At 35.5% G+C, this 22,431-nt stretch overlaps 1 protein-coding gene across 2 annotated transcripts in view; it reads left to right on the forward strand.

Annotated features, from left to right (window-relative positions):
- unc5c (unc-5 netrin receptor C) overlaps nucleotides 1-22,431 on the forward strand; it is a 221,631-nt gene that overhangs the window by 135,975 nt on the left and 63,225 nt on the right. For both annotated transcript variants that reach the window (XM_004911103.4, XM_002936737.5), the window contains exons 3-4: nucleotides 10,662-10,805; nucleotides 21,857-21,960. In XM_004911103.4, the coding sequence (XP_004911160.2) occupies nucleotides 10,662-10,805; nucleotides 21,857-21,960 (248 nt within the window). The remainder of the gene's footprint in view (nucleotides 1-10,661; nucleotides 10,806-21,856; nucleotides 21,961-22,431) is intronic.

Consider the following 22,431-nt stretch of genomic DNA (forward strand, 5'->3'; position numbering starts at 1 on the left):
GATGAATGTATTTCAACTAAAACCTCTGAAATAAACTTCAATGTTCATAAAGTCACATGCTGGCTTTCTGCAGCAGAAAAACTAATTAACAAAAGCATTTATAAAGCTTATAGATTATGCTTGCATTTTTTTAAAGAAATCATCTTAAATGTATACCCCATGGAAGTCATTTTTTTTAAATTGAAAAATGAACATTTTTCGAAAAAAGACCTTCTATTTTACTGAAATTGAAAACTTGCATATTATTTTCTTCCTCAGGCCTCTGACACATTGAAAAATCACAGACTGTATTTATAATAATAAGTGCGCATCTGTTCTTTCTCTAAGGCACAAATACAAAATAACTGCATGGACCATTTTAAACAGGTCACATATGTGCAATGGACATTTCCAGACCAGAAAGAATGCAGCACATTATGTGCTGATGTCCTGTAAAATTGCAAAATACTTTGCAAGGATTCAGGTAGCTTTCCTGGGATTTGTACCTCCACTTGGTCTAATTACTCCGAAAAATAACTCTCTCTGACATCTGCAACGTCTCTTGTGGATTTTCTCTGAGTTTGTTTCACTGCATCAATTTGCACACCAAGTACAAAACTCAGAGCAAAGGAAACTCTCCTCCTTTAGAGTTAAGTTTCCAACATACTATACATCAGGAAAGTCTGAGTTTTAGTAACAGACATTAAAAATTTGTGGGAATACAGGAAAACAATTAAAGTGAAAATCTCTCAAACCATTAGTTTGGTTTAGATATATGGCATGTTAGTTCTAAAATACAGCTCATTGCTCTAACTAACAATGTCAGTGCCAGGCCTCGTTAGTGCTGAATTTGAAGCCAAAAAGTATATAAACTTGCTGTACATGCATAAAAAATAAATTAAGGAAAACAAGACAAAGAGGAAAAGAAACTGTCAATTTTCATAGTACAGTGTACAGGTATAGGACCTGTTATACAGAATGCTCAGAACCAAGTATATTCCGAATGATGGGTCTTTCCGTGATTTAGACCTTCATACCTTAAGTCTACTTAAAAATCAATAAAATATAAATTAAACCCAATAGGATTATTTTGCATCCAGTAAGGATTAATTATCTCTTAGATGGGATCAAATACAAAGCACTGTTTTATTTTTACAGAAAAAAAGGAAATCAGTTTTAAAAATCTGAATTATTTCATTAAAATGGAGTCTATGGGAGACGGGCTTTCTGTAATTCAGAGCTTTCTGGAATCCCATACCTGTAATGTTGAAGACTCTCTTCTTAACTTTTTATATGGAAGTTATAGGGTTTTTATTTTTAATAATCTATTCAAGAAAGCAGAGACAGAGACAATATTTATAGTATCCCTTTCTATGTATTGTAGTATACTTGGAAACTGTAGACACTATTAACTGCCCACCCACTGAAACCGCTACTTCCACATCAAGATGATTGCCACTTGCTGGCATCAGACAGAACACTCTTTGTTTGCTTAACCATAAACTACTGCTGATTTAGAACATAATACCAGCTCATACAATAATACCAGTTATTTCAGTGTACAACTCAGTAGTATCACAGTCTCAAGCCAACTGTTATACACTTGTAATAAACGTTAGTACAACTGTGCTAAAAACATACTAAATGCTAACAATTTTTTTATAGTAAAAGTATTTTCCTTTTCAAATAGTTAAGTATGTTTTGCAAACTGTCAGCAGAAAAGGGATTGTGCATTTTGCCATTTGCACCAGTGCATTGCACACTGTGTGTGCAACAGAACATCACAATTGACCATGTCTGGTTATCCTGTTTAAAGGAGACACATTTCTGTTGTTTTGGTGTTTTTTCAACAATGTCTATTTTCTTATTCACTGATAGTGTCAATACCTATATTATATTGGATCCTATTCTCTATTTTGGATGACAGGAAGGGGTCATCACAGCTAATGAGGTTCCAACCAGCAGTATTCACGTTAATAAAAATGAGGGAACAGTGAATAATGTGTCAAGAGATTTTCAGTCAAGGAATGCAGCCCTAAAAGATACTAGAGCAAACACATTTGATGTAAGGGGTAATATAAAATATGCCCTCTATATATATATATATATATACAGTATATATATATATATATATATATATATATATATATATATATATATAGATAGATAGATAGATAGATAGATAGATAGAAACAGAGATCTGATGATATAAGATTAAACTTTATCTAAACTGTGTCCTCTAGTCATAAAAATGTGCAGTATGGCAGTTCCCATTGTAATGAATAGTTTAAATGAAAAAATGCTGTGCTCGCCAAAAGCTATGCCCCCAAGCAAGGCGTGTTCTTTTTTTATTGTGGATGAAATGCCCTTAGTAATATATAGGGTATAACATGCTTCTGATGTAACATACAAATATTTTAATAGTCTCCAAATGTTTTCCACAAGGTGACCATAATATTACAATTCTATGGCCTGGTGGGTCTCTGTCTGGTCTTCATCTGTGAACAGTGATCCAGTTGCTTCCACTGGCAAATAAAGACACGACAAGGATACATAAATATAGCTGATGCCATATACACTATATGTGCAGCTTATAAGGATATGTTTTGTAAAGCTATAGTGTTTGCATTTATAGATCTAGAGTACCATACAGTTTTACTGTGAAAACATGAAACATTATTAAATATGAATTTATATTTTGTTTTTATACTGGTATTTATTGATTGTTAAGCACAGCTAATAAATAAAAGGCAAAACAAATAAGTCCATACAAACCATAATATCAGGATTGTAAAGTAAGACAAAACGAGACAGACAAAGCAATAACTACCACCATAAATCGGTGCTCAACTAAAATAGTGGACATGAAAGTGGAACCTTTATTTTTATCATTTACCTTTCTTTCTACACAGGCTATTTGTCATGCCCATCTTGGTGTGTTTATGATTATATTTTTGCTTTTTCTGCTTTAGCAAATCCCTAAAGTCTATAAAAACACAAACTATTGTATTGGCCACCTCTGTTTTGTCAGTTAAGTGTCTTGTTAAAAGTGGGTGCTTTCTTTTACTGAGTAGTATCAGCTCCCTTTGTAGTGAAATATATGAATTAAATTGTGGACTCTGGCTATTTGAAATTTATAAGTTTCATACGTTTCAATAAAATGCCATACTTTGTAAGGTACTTTTGAATACAGTTCATTGGATTAAATGCAATATGATTCAATTAGTGCGGCAGTTTTCAAAAACATTCAATGTCTTATGTATTACATGTCATTAAGTGAATTTATACTATGTTCTCCTCCAACTTGTTTATAGGGAAATAGTTCATAGGAGGAAGGGAGAACCGGGAAAACATTCTCAGTCATCTACATGGGAAACCTGCTGTCTATGGCAGGTACTTGGGCATATTATTAAGGAATATGCATACCAATGGCATTAGGGAATATGGCTAGAATCCCTCAAACTTCCTATCAGTGCAGTTAGTGTAGATTATGCTTGAAGATATATTTTCTATGGAAATTAGGATAAGAAGCTATGCGGATCTTGTAAAATGGCTGCTGATCACTCAAAAATTATTTGAAAGGCTGAGTAGCTTATTTATGGTAGGCAAAAAGAACATCACATTATGTAATGTGTGTATATATATATTTAGTAAAACCTGAACTATAAGAAGCTTTAAGGTGGCTCTAATCCAAGATTTTTCAAGACAGCCTTTGATTTGTGCACTGCATGTCTGCTTCAGCAAGCACTTATTAAAACATAATCAGTCGAAGAAGCATAAAAACCTCCCAGAGTAGGAAATCCTCTTAAGTAAACTTTATATACTTACATAGAAAGATGAAGTGTGTTTTCCTGGAGACACTCATGTTTATCTCGTGGCAATGATAAGTCTATTCATAAAAAATAGAGCTGATTTGCAGGAGAACTCATGAACTCATTACCATTCATTATAACATTATAACACTTACACATGAGTGTGTATGTTTGAGTGAGTGTGTGTATATATAGCAAGTTGTGGGGGGGGGGGGGGGTCGGCTAACTATGTATATGGTTGAGATGCCATCAGCATTTAGGCACTGAATAAACCTCTCTTAGGTTCCAGATAGCGTGTGTACCAAGTCATCTTAATTAGGAATTAAATATATACATGTACAGTATATGCATTTAGTTAAAGTGTACAGCAACTTTACCTCACATGGTCAACTGTCAAATTATAGATGGAGCAGACTATATTGAAACATCTGATTTTTCACAAAAAATTGCTAGGTGCTGTAAATCATCAGCTTTCTCAACTCTAATTCAATACATCATAGCAAAAAAATAACAGACCATTTTTGTTTGGCATAAAATATATCTTGCATGCTATGAAACAATGATTGTAGGATGTCCTCAGCTAAACAAAATTGATTGATTTGAGCACAGTTGGATCAGTCAATATCACAGGTGGACCAGGCGGTTGGACCTATGGATCAATTGTCAACTCAAGCGGTAGATAAATCATTACTACAGGTGGCTTATTCAGGAAGGCAGATGGATCAATCAGTAATTGAACAAAGGTGGATATGTAGGAATTACTCAACTTCTTATTGATTCCTAAGGATATCCTAAGAGCTTATACTGTTGGGGAGACAAGCTAAGTAGAATACCACATTGATTTAGACACAAAAAATGCTTCCTGTTGACCATATAGGTCATATGATTGCTTCACCTAAACATAATAGCTAAACAGAAACTGACTTTAATAATCACACAATGCAAAGATGGCGTTCATGTCTGATACAAGTTTGCTTGCTTAGCTATTTTATTATTTAATGTGGATAATAAATGCACAAAGTATACTTTTTTCTATTTGATATTCATCCACAATCTATCATCAGGCAATTTTACTTCCTTTACATATGTTCTGTTCAGTTTTTCCCCATGATTTCCAAGAACCATTACATAATTTTCCACATTGAGATTCATCCACGGCTTCTAACTGCTTGAAAAGTACTTCAATTTTGCATGAGCAGTAATCTGGAGACTGGGAAGCATTACTGAGTGCTGACAGCCCAGATCATTAGACAAAGCATGTAAATCCTCTGAACCAGAAATAAAGAGTGCACAGATTTTCATCTTGAGTCCCATATCACAGTTTGTATGCAAAGCATGAACCCCAGGCTGCATTTACATGGCTTGCTGTTTATTTATTTATTTATGCTTTTGTCTCTGAAAATCCCATCCGTCAAAAGAGTGCAATGTATTGAACAGTTTGAGTACTTGAAAGTGGTGGTTGTGCTGTTCTGAAATATATTTTAGAGTGGTGGCTTTCATATACGAAATGAGCTTACATATTTTGTACTTGTATTTTGGCACCTAGTTTCTATTGTTATAAAATCAATTGCACCCATGTTTGAAATCAAGTAACATCAAACCACGAGGCATAAAAAACCCTTTATATTTGCACCATTAATTGGAGAAAGCCATTGTAGTCTATTTACTTTAGAAACTACAACAACCAACATTCCTCCTTTAGTACTTTATGTTGGAAGTTGTAATTTCACTTTGACTGTTCTTTTTTGAGTGCTATACATTTTCAAGTGCACAGCACTCAAAAACAAGTCACATAAAAATAGCCAACACCTTTTAACACCCAAGTTACTGGCAACCCTGTAGACCACCAGCATCTATTGCTTTCACATGACAATGACAGGAAACCAGTGACTCACAATGCTTTCTATTGACAGTGTGAAGCACCCTGATGGAAGCAGTGGCAAATGCAACATTGTATTTAAATAACATAAGCATTTAGTGTCAGACTGGGGTGTGCGGGGCCCACTGGGTTACCTTAGGGAGCCCCCACTATTGATGAGTTTTTTCGCCATTGACAGATTATTTCGGGAAAGGGATGCAGAAATTCGCAGCAGTAAAATTTACCGCAAAAATTGTTGCGCTCAACACACGCACACCATTTTTGTTGTTCCATTTTCCATCGCTCAAGATTTGTGAATTTTTTGGTGAAGTCAGACAGATTCGCTAATCACTAGCCCCCACCCCAATTGTGATCTTCTCTGAAAGGATCAGCACTATTGACAACCCTGCCACTGCCTGCATGCCTGCCTGCCTCTTTATGGATGCCATCAGTGGTAGAGGGGGAGCACCCATGAAAAGTCTCACAAGGACCGGGACCCACTGGGTTTTTTCCCAGTGTCCTGCTACCCAGTCCGACACTGTAACCCATTTTAAAATACAGCGGCTTTGGACCTGCTTAGCTTTTTTTTCTCTGTACTGTTCGGTCTCTTTTCTGGTAAACTGGAAAATCAACATATTACAATAGGCACTACATGTTCCTTATAATTCTTCGGCATTTTACATTTTCTGTGATGGTTTTATTAAATAGATATGGATCTGTATGTCCCTTTCTGCTTCCAGTGAGTCTCTAGAGAAAAATAAATTGTGTTGGGGTAGGTATAAAAAATAATGATCCCACAGTTGAAAAAATTATGTACAGTATATTAGTAGATAAAAAGCATTAGTTGTGTTGGGCAGAAGCGCAGCCAGACAAATAACCTATGCCAACCAGTCAGGGGTTAGGTATGTTCATAAAGTGAAGTTAGAATAATGAAAGCAGATATTTGACTGATTTCTCTAGTTTACCTGGAGCTAGCCATACACAGGCAAGGCTATGAGATATCATGCAACTGAGGCATCCATGTGGATAACCAAACAGCATTTAGTTTCTCTGCATATGCACCTTCCTCCTGCCAAAAATAGGCATAGGCAGATGGCATTATTGTTCCAGTGATGTATAAAGAAACAGTTCTGTATCTGCATTAATAATGTCTATGTAATAAGAAGGAAAGTGGCTTAGAAAGTACTTAGCATTATTTTTGTGCTTGAAATAAAAGGCATTTGTCCAAGGAGCCCTGCATAGCTTCAGTGTTTGTCGTTTAGAATGTTTGCTCTGTACAACATAATAAAAGAATGCAGCTTTTACGGTCCTTGAAAAGCACTAGTGTTATGCAGTTTTTTGTTACATCTCAATGACCCATACATTTATAGAGTGACATTGCCAGCTACTCAGCTATTTTAATATTGTGCCCAGCACTGAGGGATATTTTGCTTAACCTTCATAGATCAATCACTGGCATTGAATGGGTTTCAAGGGTAAATACATCTGAACTGCGTTATTTTGCCTTGTACAATTTATCCATCCCTGAAACAATTTTATTTTGGAAATAGGGACGTGTCTCTATAATAAATCTATCTGTTAAGTCATTTAGCACAGACCTGTCAGAAGGAGAGAAATATAACCTCTTCATTCTTGCATCTGCTTTACCAATACGAATGCTCCTCAATATTGCGCTCGTACCAGCCCAGAGCTAACAAAAAAAAGAATAAACAAGAGTTTTCTTACCCATACAGTGACACAAAAACTCCCAAACCAAGCCTAAACCCATTCATATTTCAAAAATAAACGTTTCTAGTAGGGTGCATGTTAGCAGGATTTGATACATCCTCTTCTTACAAATGATACTGTATGAGCCTTTTAAAGCTCATCTGTAATTGGCAATCAGGCCAATAAGGGACCTCGGGCGGTCTTTGTTTACATATACCTGATGCCTAATAGGGCACACATATGCGTAAATGTTTGTGTTGGGGGACTGGAATAAGAATATTGTCGAATGTGCTAAATAAATCATTATACCACTTATTTACTGCCTGCTGGCCTTTTATTATATTTTTTATTGTATACTGTACATTAAAGAGCATCTCTGAAATGTATTAGTATTGTTACGTTTGGGCTATTCCTAATGTTAATAACCACTTGAAATAGTTTGACAACTACCGCAATACATCAATGCATTGCAGAGATTAGAATCAATGTATTTATACAGTACCAGAGGTTTCTTTCCTGGTGACAGTCATCGGTTTAATGCTAATGTGATGCGAGGTGACTGTGCATTCGACTGCCACTAATGTAACTCTGATATTTAAGTACCTCAACTCCCAAACCACCAAACTGCTTTGAACCTGCTTGTTACCCTCATTATTAAAACATTCCCATAGCATGCCAGAAAGCCTTGTTTCTCGTGCTTGCTGCTAAAGAGGTTGGCAGGTTAAACACATTTGCTCTTTGAATTTATGTTTGTTCTATCTGCTTTTCTATACTCTGTATCTTTAGAACAGCAATTTGTGCTCATTTTTATACTAGCAGAGAATCTCTCTTCCCCGAGTACAGATTAGTTTTAAGGAATAACTAATTATTTTATTTTCACAGACATAGTTCATTATTTGTAGGTAAATGCGAGAGATAATTACACGGGGAAGTGATAGTGGAACACTTCTCATTAAAATGAGTTCCCACCAGAAATACTTGATATATTACATGCTCCAGTGGCTTGTTGTTATGTTTGGAACTCCACATTGGAAATAAACATAGTGAAACATAAATGGGTGTATACAACTGTGCACAAACAGCAATTAATCGTCTGTCTTCTGAATAGAAGCTCTGTGGGGCTAAAGGGAAATCAAAGGCTTTACTTGGCTTTTGATTGCTGCTAGGACTCTCAGTGCCTCTCAATCAGAATCATTCACTGCATGAATATGACTTGGAGCCTGTGTTATTTCTGCCCAACTTTCAGCATGGAAATATCCCACAAATGTAAAAGAGGCTTTTCATCACTTGTTAATACATTTTTTTTCCAAATTATTTCTTTATTTAACTATGATGGTCTTTGATAAATAGTCTAAAAATGCAATGGGCAAATATGTTGTGCTGATACTGCCCAAATTATAAAGTTTCAAAGGCATGACTGATTTAGAAAAAATAAATATTCATACCGATGACCTTTTGATTCCCTGTGTCTGAATTTCTGGAGTGTACTTAGTAATCTTTGATGTCTTTTTTCATTTTCTAAATACACTTTATGTACCGATTGTAAATTTGAGAAAGAGAGGTCTGTGTTGTTAAATAAGAATTCTCAAGCAGTAACTTAGTATGTCATTGGGTACTTTTCTAACAACCTATGAATGATCCCTTTAAAAGTTAATTGTGACAGGCCAGTCTGATTGCAACCTTTCTTTTTGTTATGATTGGATGGGCCATCATGCCGACATCCTTTAAGCAACTGCACTTTCCACCATCTCATCCTCTTATGTCAACTTGTTTGGTATTTTCAGGAGGAAAGCCAAAGCCTTCCTTTCCATGCTTTAACATGCTCTCCTGCTTATTCTGGGATAATTGCTGTATACAGATAGGGGACTTATTATTCAGAGTGCTTAGGACCTGTGGTAGCCTGGAAAAGGGATCTTTCCATAACTTGGATCTCCATACCTTAAGTCTACTAAAAAATCATTTAAACATTGAATAAATCCAAAAGGATTGTTTTGCCTTCAATAAGGATAAATTATATCATATTTGGGATCAAGTACAAGGTACTGTTTTATTATTACAGAGAAAAAGTAAACATGTTTTGATTTTTTTAATTATTTAATTTAAATGGAGTATATGCAAGATTACTATCCCATAATTGGGAGCTTTCTTGATAAAGGGTTTCCAGATAACGAATCCCATACCTTTACAAAGTGTATTGGTTAATAATTCAAATCTCAATGCTTGCATTATTTCCTTTGAAACTAAAGCCTACATTAATTACTTTACCATTGATGTGTTTTATATTACACCTATAGGATCTGTTATCCAGAATGCCTAGGACCTTTTTCAGATAAGGCATTTTCAGTAATTTGGATCTTTGTACCTGATAAAAAAAAAAAATATTAAATAAACTCAGTATGATTGTTTTACAATCAATGTGGCTTTATGCAGCTTAGTTGGGATCAAGTATAAGGTACTGTGTTATTATTACAAAGAAAAGGGGAATCTTTTCTAAAAAATTTTCTAACCCAGTGCAGAACACTTGGCACAAGGCACAACATGAATTAGGAAATCTAACAACACCTGCTTTGAGCAGGCAGTAAGTACAGGGCTCCCAAAGGACTTGATATGGGGTTAGATGCTGCTGAAACTATAGGGTAATAGGCAGATCTTCTGATACCCAATAGTGCCATCATTATGTCAGATAAAAAAACTAGACTGCTGTAAGCAAATCCAAGAAAAATGTACTATAAACCTGTGGGACGGGAACTATTGCTTTTATTATTTATTTATAAACCTTCTGACGTTCTGTAGTAGTGCTTTATCACCAGGAGACAATACAAACTGCTTTAAATCAGACAGAACTCTTGACTGCTGGGTCTTATTACAGCTAAAGCAGCAGCTTACCTTGTTTATAAGAGGAAGGGTGGAAATAAATAAATCTGAGGAAAAGGTGAGCAGCATTGTTGTCTAATGTTCCATTTTACGATGGTTAACAATTATGGTATGAAAAAAAGTCACCAAAAGGCTTTAGATACCAAAAGGTATCTTAATTTTTTTTTATTGTTGCAACACTCCAAGGTGATATAATACAGTATATTCAGACTAGGGTCACACAGGTGACTAGGGACTAGCTACCTCATGGCTTTGCTCTGGCTATCAACTGGGAGTTGGAGGAATAAATCTTGAGAGTTTACAATTATTAAATTAATTACATTTTGTATAGATATATTATAAATGATCTTAAAACAGAATAAGGAATTACTGGAATTGCCTATCATAGAAGGGGTCAGAAAAAACATAATATTTTTCTTTTGTAATTTCAGGTCTGATTGTTCGAGAAGTGAGTATAGAAATATCCCGGCAGCAAGTGGAGGAGCTCTTTGGTCTGGAAGATTATTGGTGCCAGTGTGTAGCCTGGAGCTCTGCAGGTACCACAAAAAGCAGGAAGGCATATGTGCGGATAGCATGTGAGTATATTGTATTTTGGATTCAATTTCTTGGTCAATCATTTACAGTTGTTTTTATTTCATCTCAGCACTGCCTCTAGAATTATTGCTACATCCATTTAGGCAGATTGTAGTCTTCTCTTCTTGGGCATTTTCTTAATTATTTGCAATATATGATAATGTGCTATTACTTCCTAAGATCTTACGGAACAGCTTTATTAGTGGCAGCAATGAACAAACTGCATGATTACATCCTGCTCAGAGGAGTTCACCAGATTTAATATGTAACTGATATCTCTTCAGACTATACTTACACAAATGTCTTAAATTGGCAATAGACTTGGAAGATTTTCTATGAGTGTATATCGAACATCAGACGATACAATTATATGGATTGAAACTAAGTGGCTGTCTGCTAATGATCTCACTCAATTTAAATTATAAGAAAAAAGAGTATAAATAACTTCCTTGTGAGGTATTACTTGCATCCATATCTATTTTAGAATGTTGACATTTATTTAATAAATAGGCCTTGCATTTATTATAAAATGATTATCTTTTATTATGCGGCAGTGTGGGAGCACACATGCAATGACCTCAGGCTGGGGAACAAGCAACAGTAAGCTGGCTATGGTGGGACAAGGGCATGGAGTAGGGGTAGGCAGATTAAAGAGGTACATGCCTCTTCAATCTTCTATACACTGGATAGAAACAACAAATTATTACATTATACTTCAGCATTAAATATACTAAGCTTTGACCCACTTTGATCAGCACAAACTGGAAGTTGTAGTTCAGGCAGTAGAGACAGAGAGAGTTGTATTTAGCACTTTGGACCATCATTGTTAATTCCTATAAAATTGGAAATTTAGTCTTTACAGACCTGTTTTTAAAAAGAAGGTGGGGCATGGGTGAGATAGGGTACAGATACTTCTAACTTCTGTTTATATGCACTTGTTGAGGCCAGTAGTCAGATACCAAGCAAACAGGACCATGTATGACAGCCTGTACGCAGTATTGTTAGCTAAAGTACAACTTTTTGCATTCCCAGACAGCTACTTTTATAAAATTTCCTAGTGATCTCATACAATGTTATAGCTCAAAACTAGAAAATCTTATCTTTTTGACTGCCATTGATTTCACATTTGGTAAGCAATACAGTATGAGCACTGCAGCTTAATTTGCTCAGAAAGCATTTGTTTCTACATCTTTGCATTAATACCAATTTAAGATTTGGCACATTGCTTTACTGAGAGGTTCTTTCTTGACATCTCAAATCAATAACTATCTGGTAGTTAAACATAGAATGCCCTCAATGATTTATAACTGATTTATATGGACATTTTTTATTCTTATGCAAATAAAATAGCAGCAAGATTACCCTTTTATTCATCCATATCTGCAAAGAACAGAAAATGCTGCATTTGAAATTAGTACGCAAGTTATATACATACAAAATGTCTACTAGTAAACTGATAAAGTAAAGAGTGATATCCTATTTTGCTGTCACTTTTGATATTCAGTTGTCCACCACCAAGAAAATATATATACATTTAATCCTACTTAAAAAATTTGTATATACAGCCTTTAATCAGCACAGGATGTTCCGAGGCCATATCAAGTTCTTACAACTAAATTTAGCATACATAAGGAAAAAACTGAAGTCAGAAAAGTGCATTAAATCCTAATATTCCGTAGAGCGGAGTTAATAAAGTGATTTATAATCCTCTTTCTTTCATAGCTAAGAATAACACAGCAGATGGAGAGATATTTTCTGATTGGAGATTTTTTTGACATTGATAATTAATAGAATTTAAACAGCGAAGTAATTAAGATAAGCCTTAACAGTTAGCAGTACATTTTTGGAATATGAGCCCACACACTCCACTACCTTCTCTGTAAATAGGTTTTCTATGCGTTGTAACAGATGCTGCAAAAACTTTCTTGTCTAGATTTGTTTTTATATTAAGCAAACAATCCCTATTATAAATCTATAATCCTCTGACTCCTGTTGTGCACATACCTGCAATAGAAATTTACATTTCTGCTTGGGATTCCAAGGGGAAGTGCTACAACTGGCAAACAGTTAGCTGAAGGAAGCATGGTATCCAGTGAATGGAAAAAAAGAAGATGCTATACACAGGGCTGACTTCAGAAATCATAATGCCCCATGCCATAAATAAAACGGCTCCTATGACCAGCACTGATAATCACCACTGGGATTCATATATTGGGTGGACCCTGATAGTGACCCTTGCTGTTTTTAAATGCAAGCAAAGTCAGGTTAGACTTGCCAGTAAGCTTATAACAATTTGGCCCAAACAATCATGTCTCTTCAGCAGTTATTACATTTGACTGCAATTCGAACATTTAGACCATGAATCAGTAGCTTAATCTGATAGCACTCTGGGGTAGAAAACACTAGTCTCACCAAGGCCTTAAATAAGAATCTATAAAGGCAATCAGTGAAATGATGCTTTACAGTCCATTTTCCAGAACAAAGGGTTTTTCTCTCCGTTTAGTGCTTAAATAAATATATGTAGTATATTTCGAGAGGCAGATTTACAACAAGTAGAATAAATGACTAAGTTAACATACTGTCAGAAAAACAATAAAAATGCCTTCAAAGCATTTACAGTACGATTTCTGTTTCCCCATGTAACATATTCTTCTTCCCTACACCCCATAAAAGTCTGCAATGTTACCAAGTTTAAAGTCGCTGAAAGCAGCCATGGAGTGACGGAGTATTCGTATGAAAACAAAGTACAAAAAATGGAAATTGTTTCAAAACACATAAACATGGGGATTTATCTGGGCTATAAAATATTAAGGCCAAAATAAACTGCTGTTTTAGCAGCTTTATTGCATAACAGAGCCCTGTTTTTTTTATTTATGTGTTTTGGCACTTTACCAAAGAACACTTAGCAGATGGTCATCTTACTGACAAGTTCAAGAAAAGGTCTGAGCGTATTAAAAGTGCAGACAGGGCTACAATAAAATCTGCTACATTCCATTTGCAAAAGCTTGATGTGATTTTTTTTTTAGCGTGCATGTGAATGTTTTTTAATTTCTTTTACAATACAATCATTTCTAAGAAAAAATACGTTTTTTTAAAAAAAAGAAATATTATATAGATTAATGCTTCTACAGATTTAAAAATCTATAACTGAAGGAGTTCAAAGATAAGTAAGGTGTTACTTCTATGTCTTTAAATGAAAAGCGACTGCTTGGTAAAGCAAAGCCGGTATTCTGCCAATATTAAATAAAAGGTGACCTGGTCTTTTTGTAGAATGATAATTAATTATACCTTACATTGTAACCTCTACTGAAGCAGATGTGAATGTTGTATAATCTCTGTAACGTGATGAGGAATATGTTGGCTCTATATCCATATAATAATAGGGGTCATTTACTTTACCCTATTATTCAAGTGCTAGAGTGCTAAGGGGTGCCCTATGCTCTTTCACAATGAGCAGAGCTCAGCATTAGGAGGTGCAGCAGTACTAAAAATGATGCTCAAGTAAGGAGATGGGTAGCGGGCAGGAGAGGGGATGCCTACATGAAACTGAGGTCTGCAGAAAGTCTACACAATTCAAAATCCACTGTGCAAAGTGCAAAAAAGGCAGATCGCAGCCTTTTTGCACTTTGCACTCTGCATTGTTAATGACCCCTAGGGTCATATTTGTTAACATTGGAGACAAGCATCACCGTTGATGTTGGCCACAGCAAATGTTCAAATCTAAGTGCTAATTGGTTGCTTTAAGCAATATCACCAATGATGTTTGTCTCCAATGTTATTAAAAATACCCATTGTGTGTATTATTACTACCAAAGCAGCAGTCATGTGCGGATGAAGCTTAAAGGGTTTAATAACCTTTAACTTTTAGTATGATGTTGAGCATGATATTGTTAGACAACCAGCAATTGCTCTTCATTTCTTATTATTGAGATATATATATTTATTTATTTAAATTTTTTTTAGAAGTATTGCAGTTTTCCATGGAAAGTTTATTCATTTCAACAGCTATCTAGGTGCTAGAGTGAAATTTACCCTAGCAACCAGGTAATGGTTTAAATGGTTTGAATGAGAAAATAAATAGGAGACAGACAGAACAGAAAAATAAGTGACAAAAAGTAACAATAAAATTGCAGCAATAGTATTTTGGTTGCTGGGGTCAGTGACCCCCGTTTTAAACACTGTAAAAAGTCATAAGAGGAAGGCAAATCATTTAAAAACTACAAAATACATAAAAAAGATAACTGTGTGGCTCCCAAAATTCAGCACTAATAAATTATTTTTTTATCTGGAAAAATCCTGCCCTGGATTTGTCTTCAGCTAGAAATTAACAGCAGCTAAATGTCTACTTGATTTAATTATCAAGACCGTATGAATAGCTGTGGTACATGGGCCCCGTTGCAAAGTTTATTGTCCTCCAGTTTACTAAATCCATTGCCTCTATAAAAATCAGGCACTTAATAATGACAAAAGCTGATAAATAGCCAATTGCAGAATTATTGCATATAATGATAATATCTATGTTAAAGAATGCAAGCACAGAGAGCACAGTAACCTTTTGAGTGAACATAAAAAATCATTTTAATGAGGGTTGTTACCTGCAAAAGAAAATACAAATATAAAAACATTTTATGATTCCCCCAATCCACCTACACATATAAAAAATATGTTTCCCAAGTCAGTATTAAAACTTCCAAATTTCTCATTAGATGGGAGAAAAGAAAAGAAAAAAGGAGGCAAGTAATCGATCTGCTTAAAATGTAGAAATCCTGTGCTGAGAAGTTTTCTATTATACTGTGCAACCTATTTGTCTTTTTTAATAAGTACAAAAAAAGACTAATTTGTTCTATAAAGGGAACATTTTCCAAAGCTGAAATTTCTGACTTTCTGAACAATCTGTACTTCAGTGTGATTGCATAATTAGCCTTCCCTATCATACACCTTTAAACAGAAAAGAGAAACTTTCTTTGCTTTTCACTTACTGATCACCAGCTATTGTTCAAGATTTAAGAAAAAAAATGATTTCACTCTCCAGAGAGCTAGTACTCCTGGTCTATAGTCCATTAAAACAGAAAAAAAATGTATTGAACATCTCTGCTCAATGAGCATGTAATGGAATTAACTGAGGAGTAATTTGAATGTGTGAAAAATGTGTCTGCTGCAGTAGATGCTTATATTTATTTAATAAGAGGTCAGCCATACTGCATTAAATATCGCTCCAGAGTTTTAACCCCTACGGACAGTTCCTCCCTATTCTTTTAAAATATAATTATTTTGTTATATTGCTCAAAGTCTATTATGTTTAATAAAAAAGACTATAGGTTGATAGCATGCTGGACATTGTGACCTCTGCTTTGATCAGGTGGACAACAGAGGGTCACTGCTTAGAAATGCCAAAGCCAATGGTCCACAGCAGCAATCTGTGTGTCCCTGCCTGGTCTGACATAGGCACAGTGTAAGTCCACCAGGATACCAGGAAAACTCCTGGTGAGTCCAAGGGTCAGTGGGCCCTCCGGTTCCTAGCCATTTGGCCTACTTCATAGTCATTTCCTATTTCTGAATGGGAACAAAGAGGAGAAATAGATGGAAGGATAGATGCTAGCATGTCAATAAAAGAGACAGTATAGTACTTTTGCACAATTAACGAGATATTGTAGTATAAGTGAAATAAATACTGGGAATTCCTTAATGACATAATCCTTATAGAATATTTATGTATAAGTTGGCTATAAAATGTTCCATGTAATGCCCCATCCAGTTACTATGCCACCACACATAAGGGTTGATTCACTAAAGTGCGATAAAACGAGCGCTATTTATAGCATGCATGAAAAATTTTATCGCGTCTTATTTTTCGCGTCTTAACACACGATTCACTAAAAGTATATTTGCATTAATTTAGACGCGATGCTGTTTGCGTTATTTAAGTCGCGAAGACTATTTTCGTGCGGTATTCAACGCAACACACGCTAATTAACGCAGTGCACTACTTGTCGCGCGTGCTAATTAATGCACGTGCGCTACTTATCGCGTGCACGCCATATTAGCCATACACATCATTACGTTCGTAAAACTACTTTTTTTGAAAATTACCATTTCCCTGCAAACTGGAGGCTACATCACTCTAGGGCCAACACAGACTTGAATAAATCACACTGCAAAGTCCATATTGTGTTGCCAAAAGCTCATGAACTGTACTTTTCTATAATTACCGCCTACCCCAAGTAGTGGTGTTAATTTTCGCATAGACTAATGCAATATTTAGCGTGTCTAAGTGTTTGAGAATCATGCGTTAATATTATTTCTGTGCGAGAATTAACGCCATGTGGTAAAATTAATGCATTTGGTTGCGCGCTGTTTAAAGCACGCGATATGCGACTTAACGCATGCGATAATACTTTAGCGAATCATGCATTTTTTTTCCACGTCAATTTTAACGCAAAAAAGCATGCGATAACGCTTATCGCACTTTAGTGAATCAACCCTATAGACCAGTGCTGTCCAACTGGCGGCCCGCGGGCTGCATGTGGCCCGCGACCCCCCTCTGTGTGGCCCCCCACCTGTCTGGCTGCTTTGATGGCTTACTCTTGTGTAAGATTTAAATGGTATCAGTACTGAGATTAACTGCCCCCTGCATGGTTCTCACCTCAGATTCAGGCTGTAATCAGGCTATATTGTTTAAATATTTAATCCCCTGTGTTGTTCACACCTTTTAATCTCTGCATTGTTCACCCCCTGCAGTGTTCACACCTCAGGCTCAGGCTGTAATCACCCACATTGTTCCCCTGTTCACACCTCAGACTGTAGGAGTAGTAGAAACCCACAAATAATCCCTGCACACTACAAAAATAATATATACTGAGGTGGTACTACAATTAAAAAAGTTTTTTAATATATAGTTATTGTGCAGACTGTAGGAGCAGTGCCAGCATTGTGTCACTGTATGCTGCCTGTGTGTGCCATACACACAGGCAGCATAGGGCAAGCAGAGTATGGCACACACAGGCAGAATAGGGCAGGCAGAGTATGGCACACACAGGCAGGGTAGGGCAGGCAGAGTATGGCACACAGGCAGCATAGGGCAGGCAGAGTATGGCACACACAGGCAGCATAGGGCAGGCAGAGTATGGCACACACAGGCAGGGTAGGGCAGGCAGAGTATGGCAGATTTTTGCTGTACTACAACCATTAATATGGGTATGGTCATGTGATAACACGGGTGTGGTTTCAAGTGGGTGCGGTTTCAAAAAGCGGAGTGGTCAAACTGGCTTCCATTATCGGCCCTCCACCACGTATGTCGGAAAAATTCCGGCCCTTGGTACCACAGAAGTTGGACAGCACTGCTATAGACTATTAGGCCATGCCCTGTTCTAGCATTTTGTCAGGAATGCAGGGAATCTTTTTTCTGATTCAACCAAATCCTCCACAATAGATTCACATGAAATGTTATAGAGCTATTAATTTAAAAACTTTTCTCTATCAAAGAGTTTTGTTTCTCTCCTTGACAAAAAAAAACTGCTATAAAATTAGAATTCAGCTCTCTGGATCTGCCCTCTTATAATACAGTAGTCCATTAATTCCTTTGTTTGCACAAGCCCTTTTTTTAGATTCCCTACATCTTTTCTGTTGGCTTGTGATGGTTTTGTGTTACTGTGACCTGCAGTGTGACCCATAATAAATGATGCATCTCCGTTTTAAATGATGTGTTAAAGAACTTGACAAAAACAGGCCTAAACCGAATAAACCTCTGTGGATTTGACCAAGAACTCAAAGGCAATTAGTTAATGTAGCAGTCATTTGTGACTAGAGTTTATACAGTGACAGAGATTTTTTTTTACTTACATAAAACAAATCATATATTTTAAATTAGAGGAAATATGGAGCCAGAACATTCTTCCGCAGAGATACAAAGGACAGATTCTAGAACTCTTTCTGAAATTATTTAACACTGCTAAAATGACATTAGCCCTTTTCTTGGCAGCAGCGCATCAAGCTTAGATTTGATTTCTATAGGTTGCGACCTCTGCAGATGTATTTATTGTTGTATACTAGAAAGTCTTGTTTTAGCTGTGCCTACAAGCTGTGTACTGTAGTGAGTTTGTTTCCTACCAGGATACATATGGTAGACCTGCTGACAATAGTCTTTGAAAGGATTGATGCCACAGTATTTGATATTGAAGGGATGGCACCTGATTTCATAATTTCATTTCATATGAGGGAGATAATGTAGTGTGACATTTACATAGAAAAATTGCACAAAATATACATTTATATAACAATAACAGCTAAAATATCTTTCTGATGTATCCTAATGATAATAGTTGTTTCATCCTGGCCAAATTCTGCAGGGTTGTTGCAACAAAATTTTTTTAATTACGAGTACTGGCTACATTTTGTATTTGTTTAGCTACATTCTTCTTGTGAGTCCCTTTCACAAACTAGTGACTGTCACCAGAAACAGCACAGACAGTTAGATTTCCAAAAGAGGTAACATCATAAGTCTCACCCAGCAATCCTGCAAGCCAAATGTTGTGCTTTGTTTTAACAAGTTAGAAACATCATGCTGGGCCACTTAGCGGCCAATATGGTGGTTGAATAATATGCTTTTAATGACACCCCCCTGGGAGACTAACATTTTCATGATCCCTCTTATAAGATGCCTGTTTTCCTGAATTTAAACTGAAATACTGAAATCTTTGCTGAAATTTACATAAAATAAAAGTAGGATAGGCTTCTTTATTTGCCTCACCCACCCTGGAGTCAGTAAGTGGAAGCCGAAAGCAGCGCTTGATTAGTTTGTTGTTTTTCCTTGGAAGTGGCAGAAATATGCCTTCTGAGGCAAGTTACTATCTTACTTTGCCTCGAGGCAGGGCTTCTGATTTATATGCTAGCAAACTGTAGGAATGTAAAACAGATGTGCAATGGAAAATGGTAGGAGAGTTACTAAATTATAAATAGGAAGCCGTCCAGGATATGGATATCCTATTAAGTTCAATTCATCCTGTGTGGATATCCTATTAAGTTCATTTGATCCTAATGAATGTGATCTTCAAAAATGTCAAAGTACAGAAATCTACACCTCTTCTGTGCTAGTCTTGTGAATGATCGTTTTCTGCCAGTTGCAGGTCAAAGATCAGTGGCATCAGCTTGTAAATCCATGACATTACCTAGAAGGTCAAATCTCCACTTTATCCTGTTAATCTAATAATCTCTCATTTCAGTTACTGTTTATATTTATGAGTTGAAATAAAACACTGGCCTTTAATCTTTTTTTTTTCTTTAAAAAAAGGCTCATCATAATTATTGCCATGTGAATCTTCCCAGCCAGCAATTGAAAAGTTTATCTTCAAACATCCATATGTAAAGTTTTAAATGTCTTTCGTGATAACTTTTATCTTTTTGTTTAAATGACTGCATTTTATCAGTTGTATGTAAAGCAGAACAGAAAGCAGGGCTAACTAGAATTTGTATGGAAAATTAAATTACATTTATTCCATTCACAATAAGCATAGACCATAGATGCCAACCTGTGATATATATACTGTATTGTCATGGAGTTTTAATGGACCCCTTAGATCACAGACATTGATGTTGCTTTGAGAGAAAAAGTTTATTGATAACATGTATATGTATATCTTTATTTATAAAGCGCTACTTATGTATGCAACACTGTACTGTAGAATACATTAATACAGACAGGGGGTTATAAAGATAATAATAGATAAATACAAAGTATAACAATAAATACAAATGAATACAAGGTACAGTTGCAATAGGTTAAGTGTCAAATATACAAAAGGATGAAGTTCCCTGCCCCATAGAGCTTACAATCTAGATATTTATATAAATGAATAGAAAGCCACACATTAATATCAGGGTGAAGGAAGGTTAATATTATTAAGATCTAGAAGAAAACCACTGAAAATAAAATAGGTAATGCTTGATCTAATATAGAAATTTACAAGTGAAGCTAAAAATCATGTACCATGCATGAAGATATCTGCATAAAGAAGTCCAGAAATATTTGGAACTTAGTCAAGCTATTTTACAAACCAAAACATATTTTTTTAAAACAGTATATTTTTGGTATCAATACTGGCATATTATACATATTACATAAAAAGTTCAAATTCTTCTGTTCTTACCATTAAACCATTGCTCATTTTTATGATGTATGTATGTATATCTTTATTTATAAAGCGCTACTTATGTACGCAGCGCTGTACAGTAGAATACATTAATACAAACAGGGGATTAAAGGAAAACCAAAACACTTTTTAGAGATGTTTGTACTTATTGATGTATCCCTTTAATGTAATATTTCAGAACCTTCTTTTTTATGTGGTAAAGCTGATCACCTTATGAATAATTTGTATAGTAAAGACACGTTACCATCTGCCTGGTGTGTTTTTTTGACAAATACAGAATTTTTTGCGGCTAGCAATGAACTACATTTTGTTTTATGGAACACAACTGTACAACATTGTAAATAATCTCCATAAACATTTTCCAAAATTAAGTGGACATTAAGTACACATACCATCAAATTTCCAGTAGACTGTAGACAGACAGAGATGCACAGATAAGCAGAAATATTTATAAATAAAGAGATAATTCTCAATAGGGTTTGGGTGAGTTTCATAAAACTAAAAAAGTTTAATACAATATTCACTTGAGCTGAACAAGCAGTAGGTTGACATTACTATTCATAATTCACTTTTACACGTATTTTCCATAGAACACATCTGGTTAGCTTCTTATGATTTGAAATGATACAACAAAGCTATTGCATTTTAACAACTCCATTAAAGTGTTCACTAGACACAAATCTATTTTATGTTTTTAAATGTTTTGTAACTTGTTATATGGTTGTTTACTTACAAATTCTTGGAGTGATCAGAGATTCCAAGAACATAAGGACTGCTAGAGTAATGTGTCTCTCATGGCGATTATCCATGCATGGCTCTGTGAGTTTCATGATGACAAAATATGGTGAACTGATGCTAATTGCAGGTATCGATTAGTGGAGTTATTCAATTGCTTATCCTTTATCTAGACTTAAGGAAGACTTTTGAACAAGAACCACTTGGGAAGGAAGTGTCTTTGGAACAAGAAGTTTTGCTGCAATGTCGGCCACCTGAAGGAATACCTGGAGCTGAGGTGGGTACTACTGGAACAGCTTTGTTTTACTGTAGTTGATTTATTATTTTAGTTACATTGCTCCATTGCAGTTAGATATCTTGGAATTTTTTTGCGTTTTGAAAGCATATGCAAGCAAGAGACATTTATTTTGTGTAGATATACACTGTTGTTGATAAGTAAGGGTGCTACATTTACCTATATTTATACTAAAATATTTAAAAAAAAGACTGCTCACGCCGGATCATTTGTTTAAAAGTTATTACAAATATCAGGATGATTAAGCCATTGGTGCCACTAATTTGCAAAGCCCTAGGTATCCCAGCCCAATGCTGTGCCAATTATACACCTCCTAATTCTTTCTTCTACACTTTTTGTATCTTTCTTCACTTCACCTATGATAAATTAGAATTGTAGAATTCAGATCATTTTGAGTCAATTCAATGTGTCAAAAAAAGAAAAAAATGTTGTGGCTCAATTAAAGCTCTGTGA

This window comes from Xenopus tropicalis, chromosome 1, assembly GCF_000004195.4.
Source record: "Xenopus tropicalis strain Nigerian chromosome 1, UCB_Xtro_10.0, whole genome shotgun sequence".
Taxonomy (NCBI): domain Eukaryota; kingdom Metazoa; phylum Chordata; class Amphibia; order Anura; family Pipidae; genus Xenopus; species Xenopus tropicalis.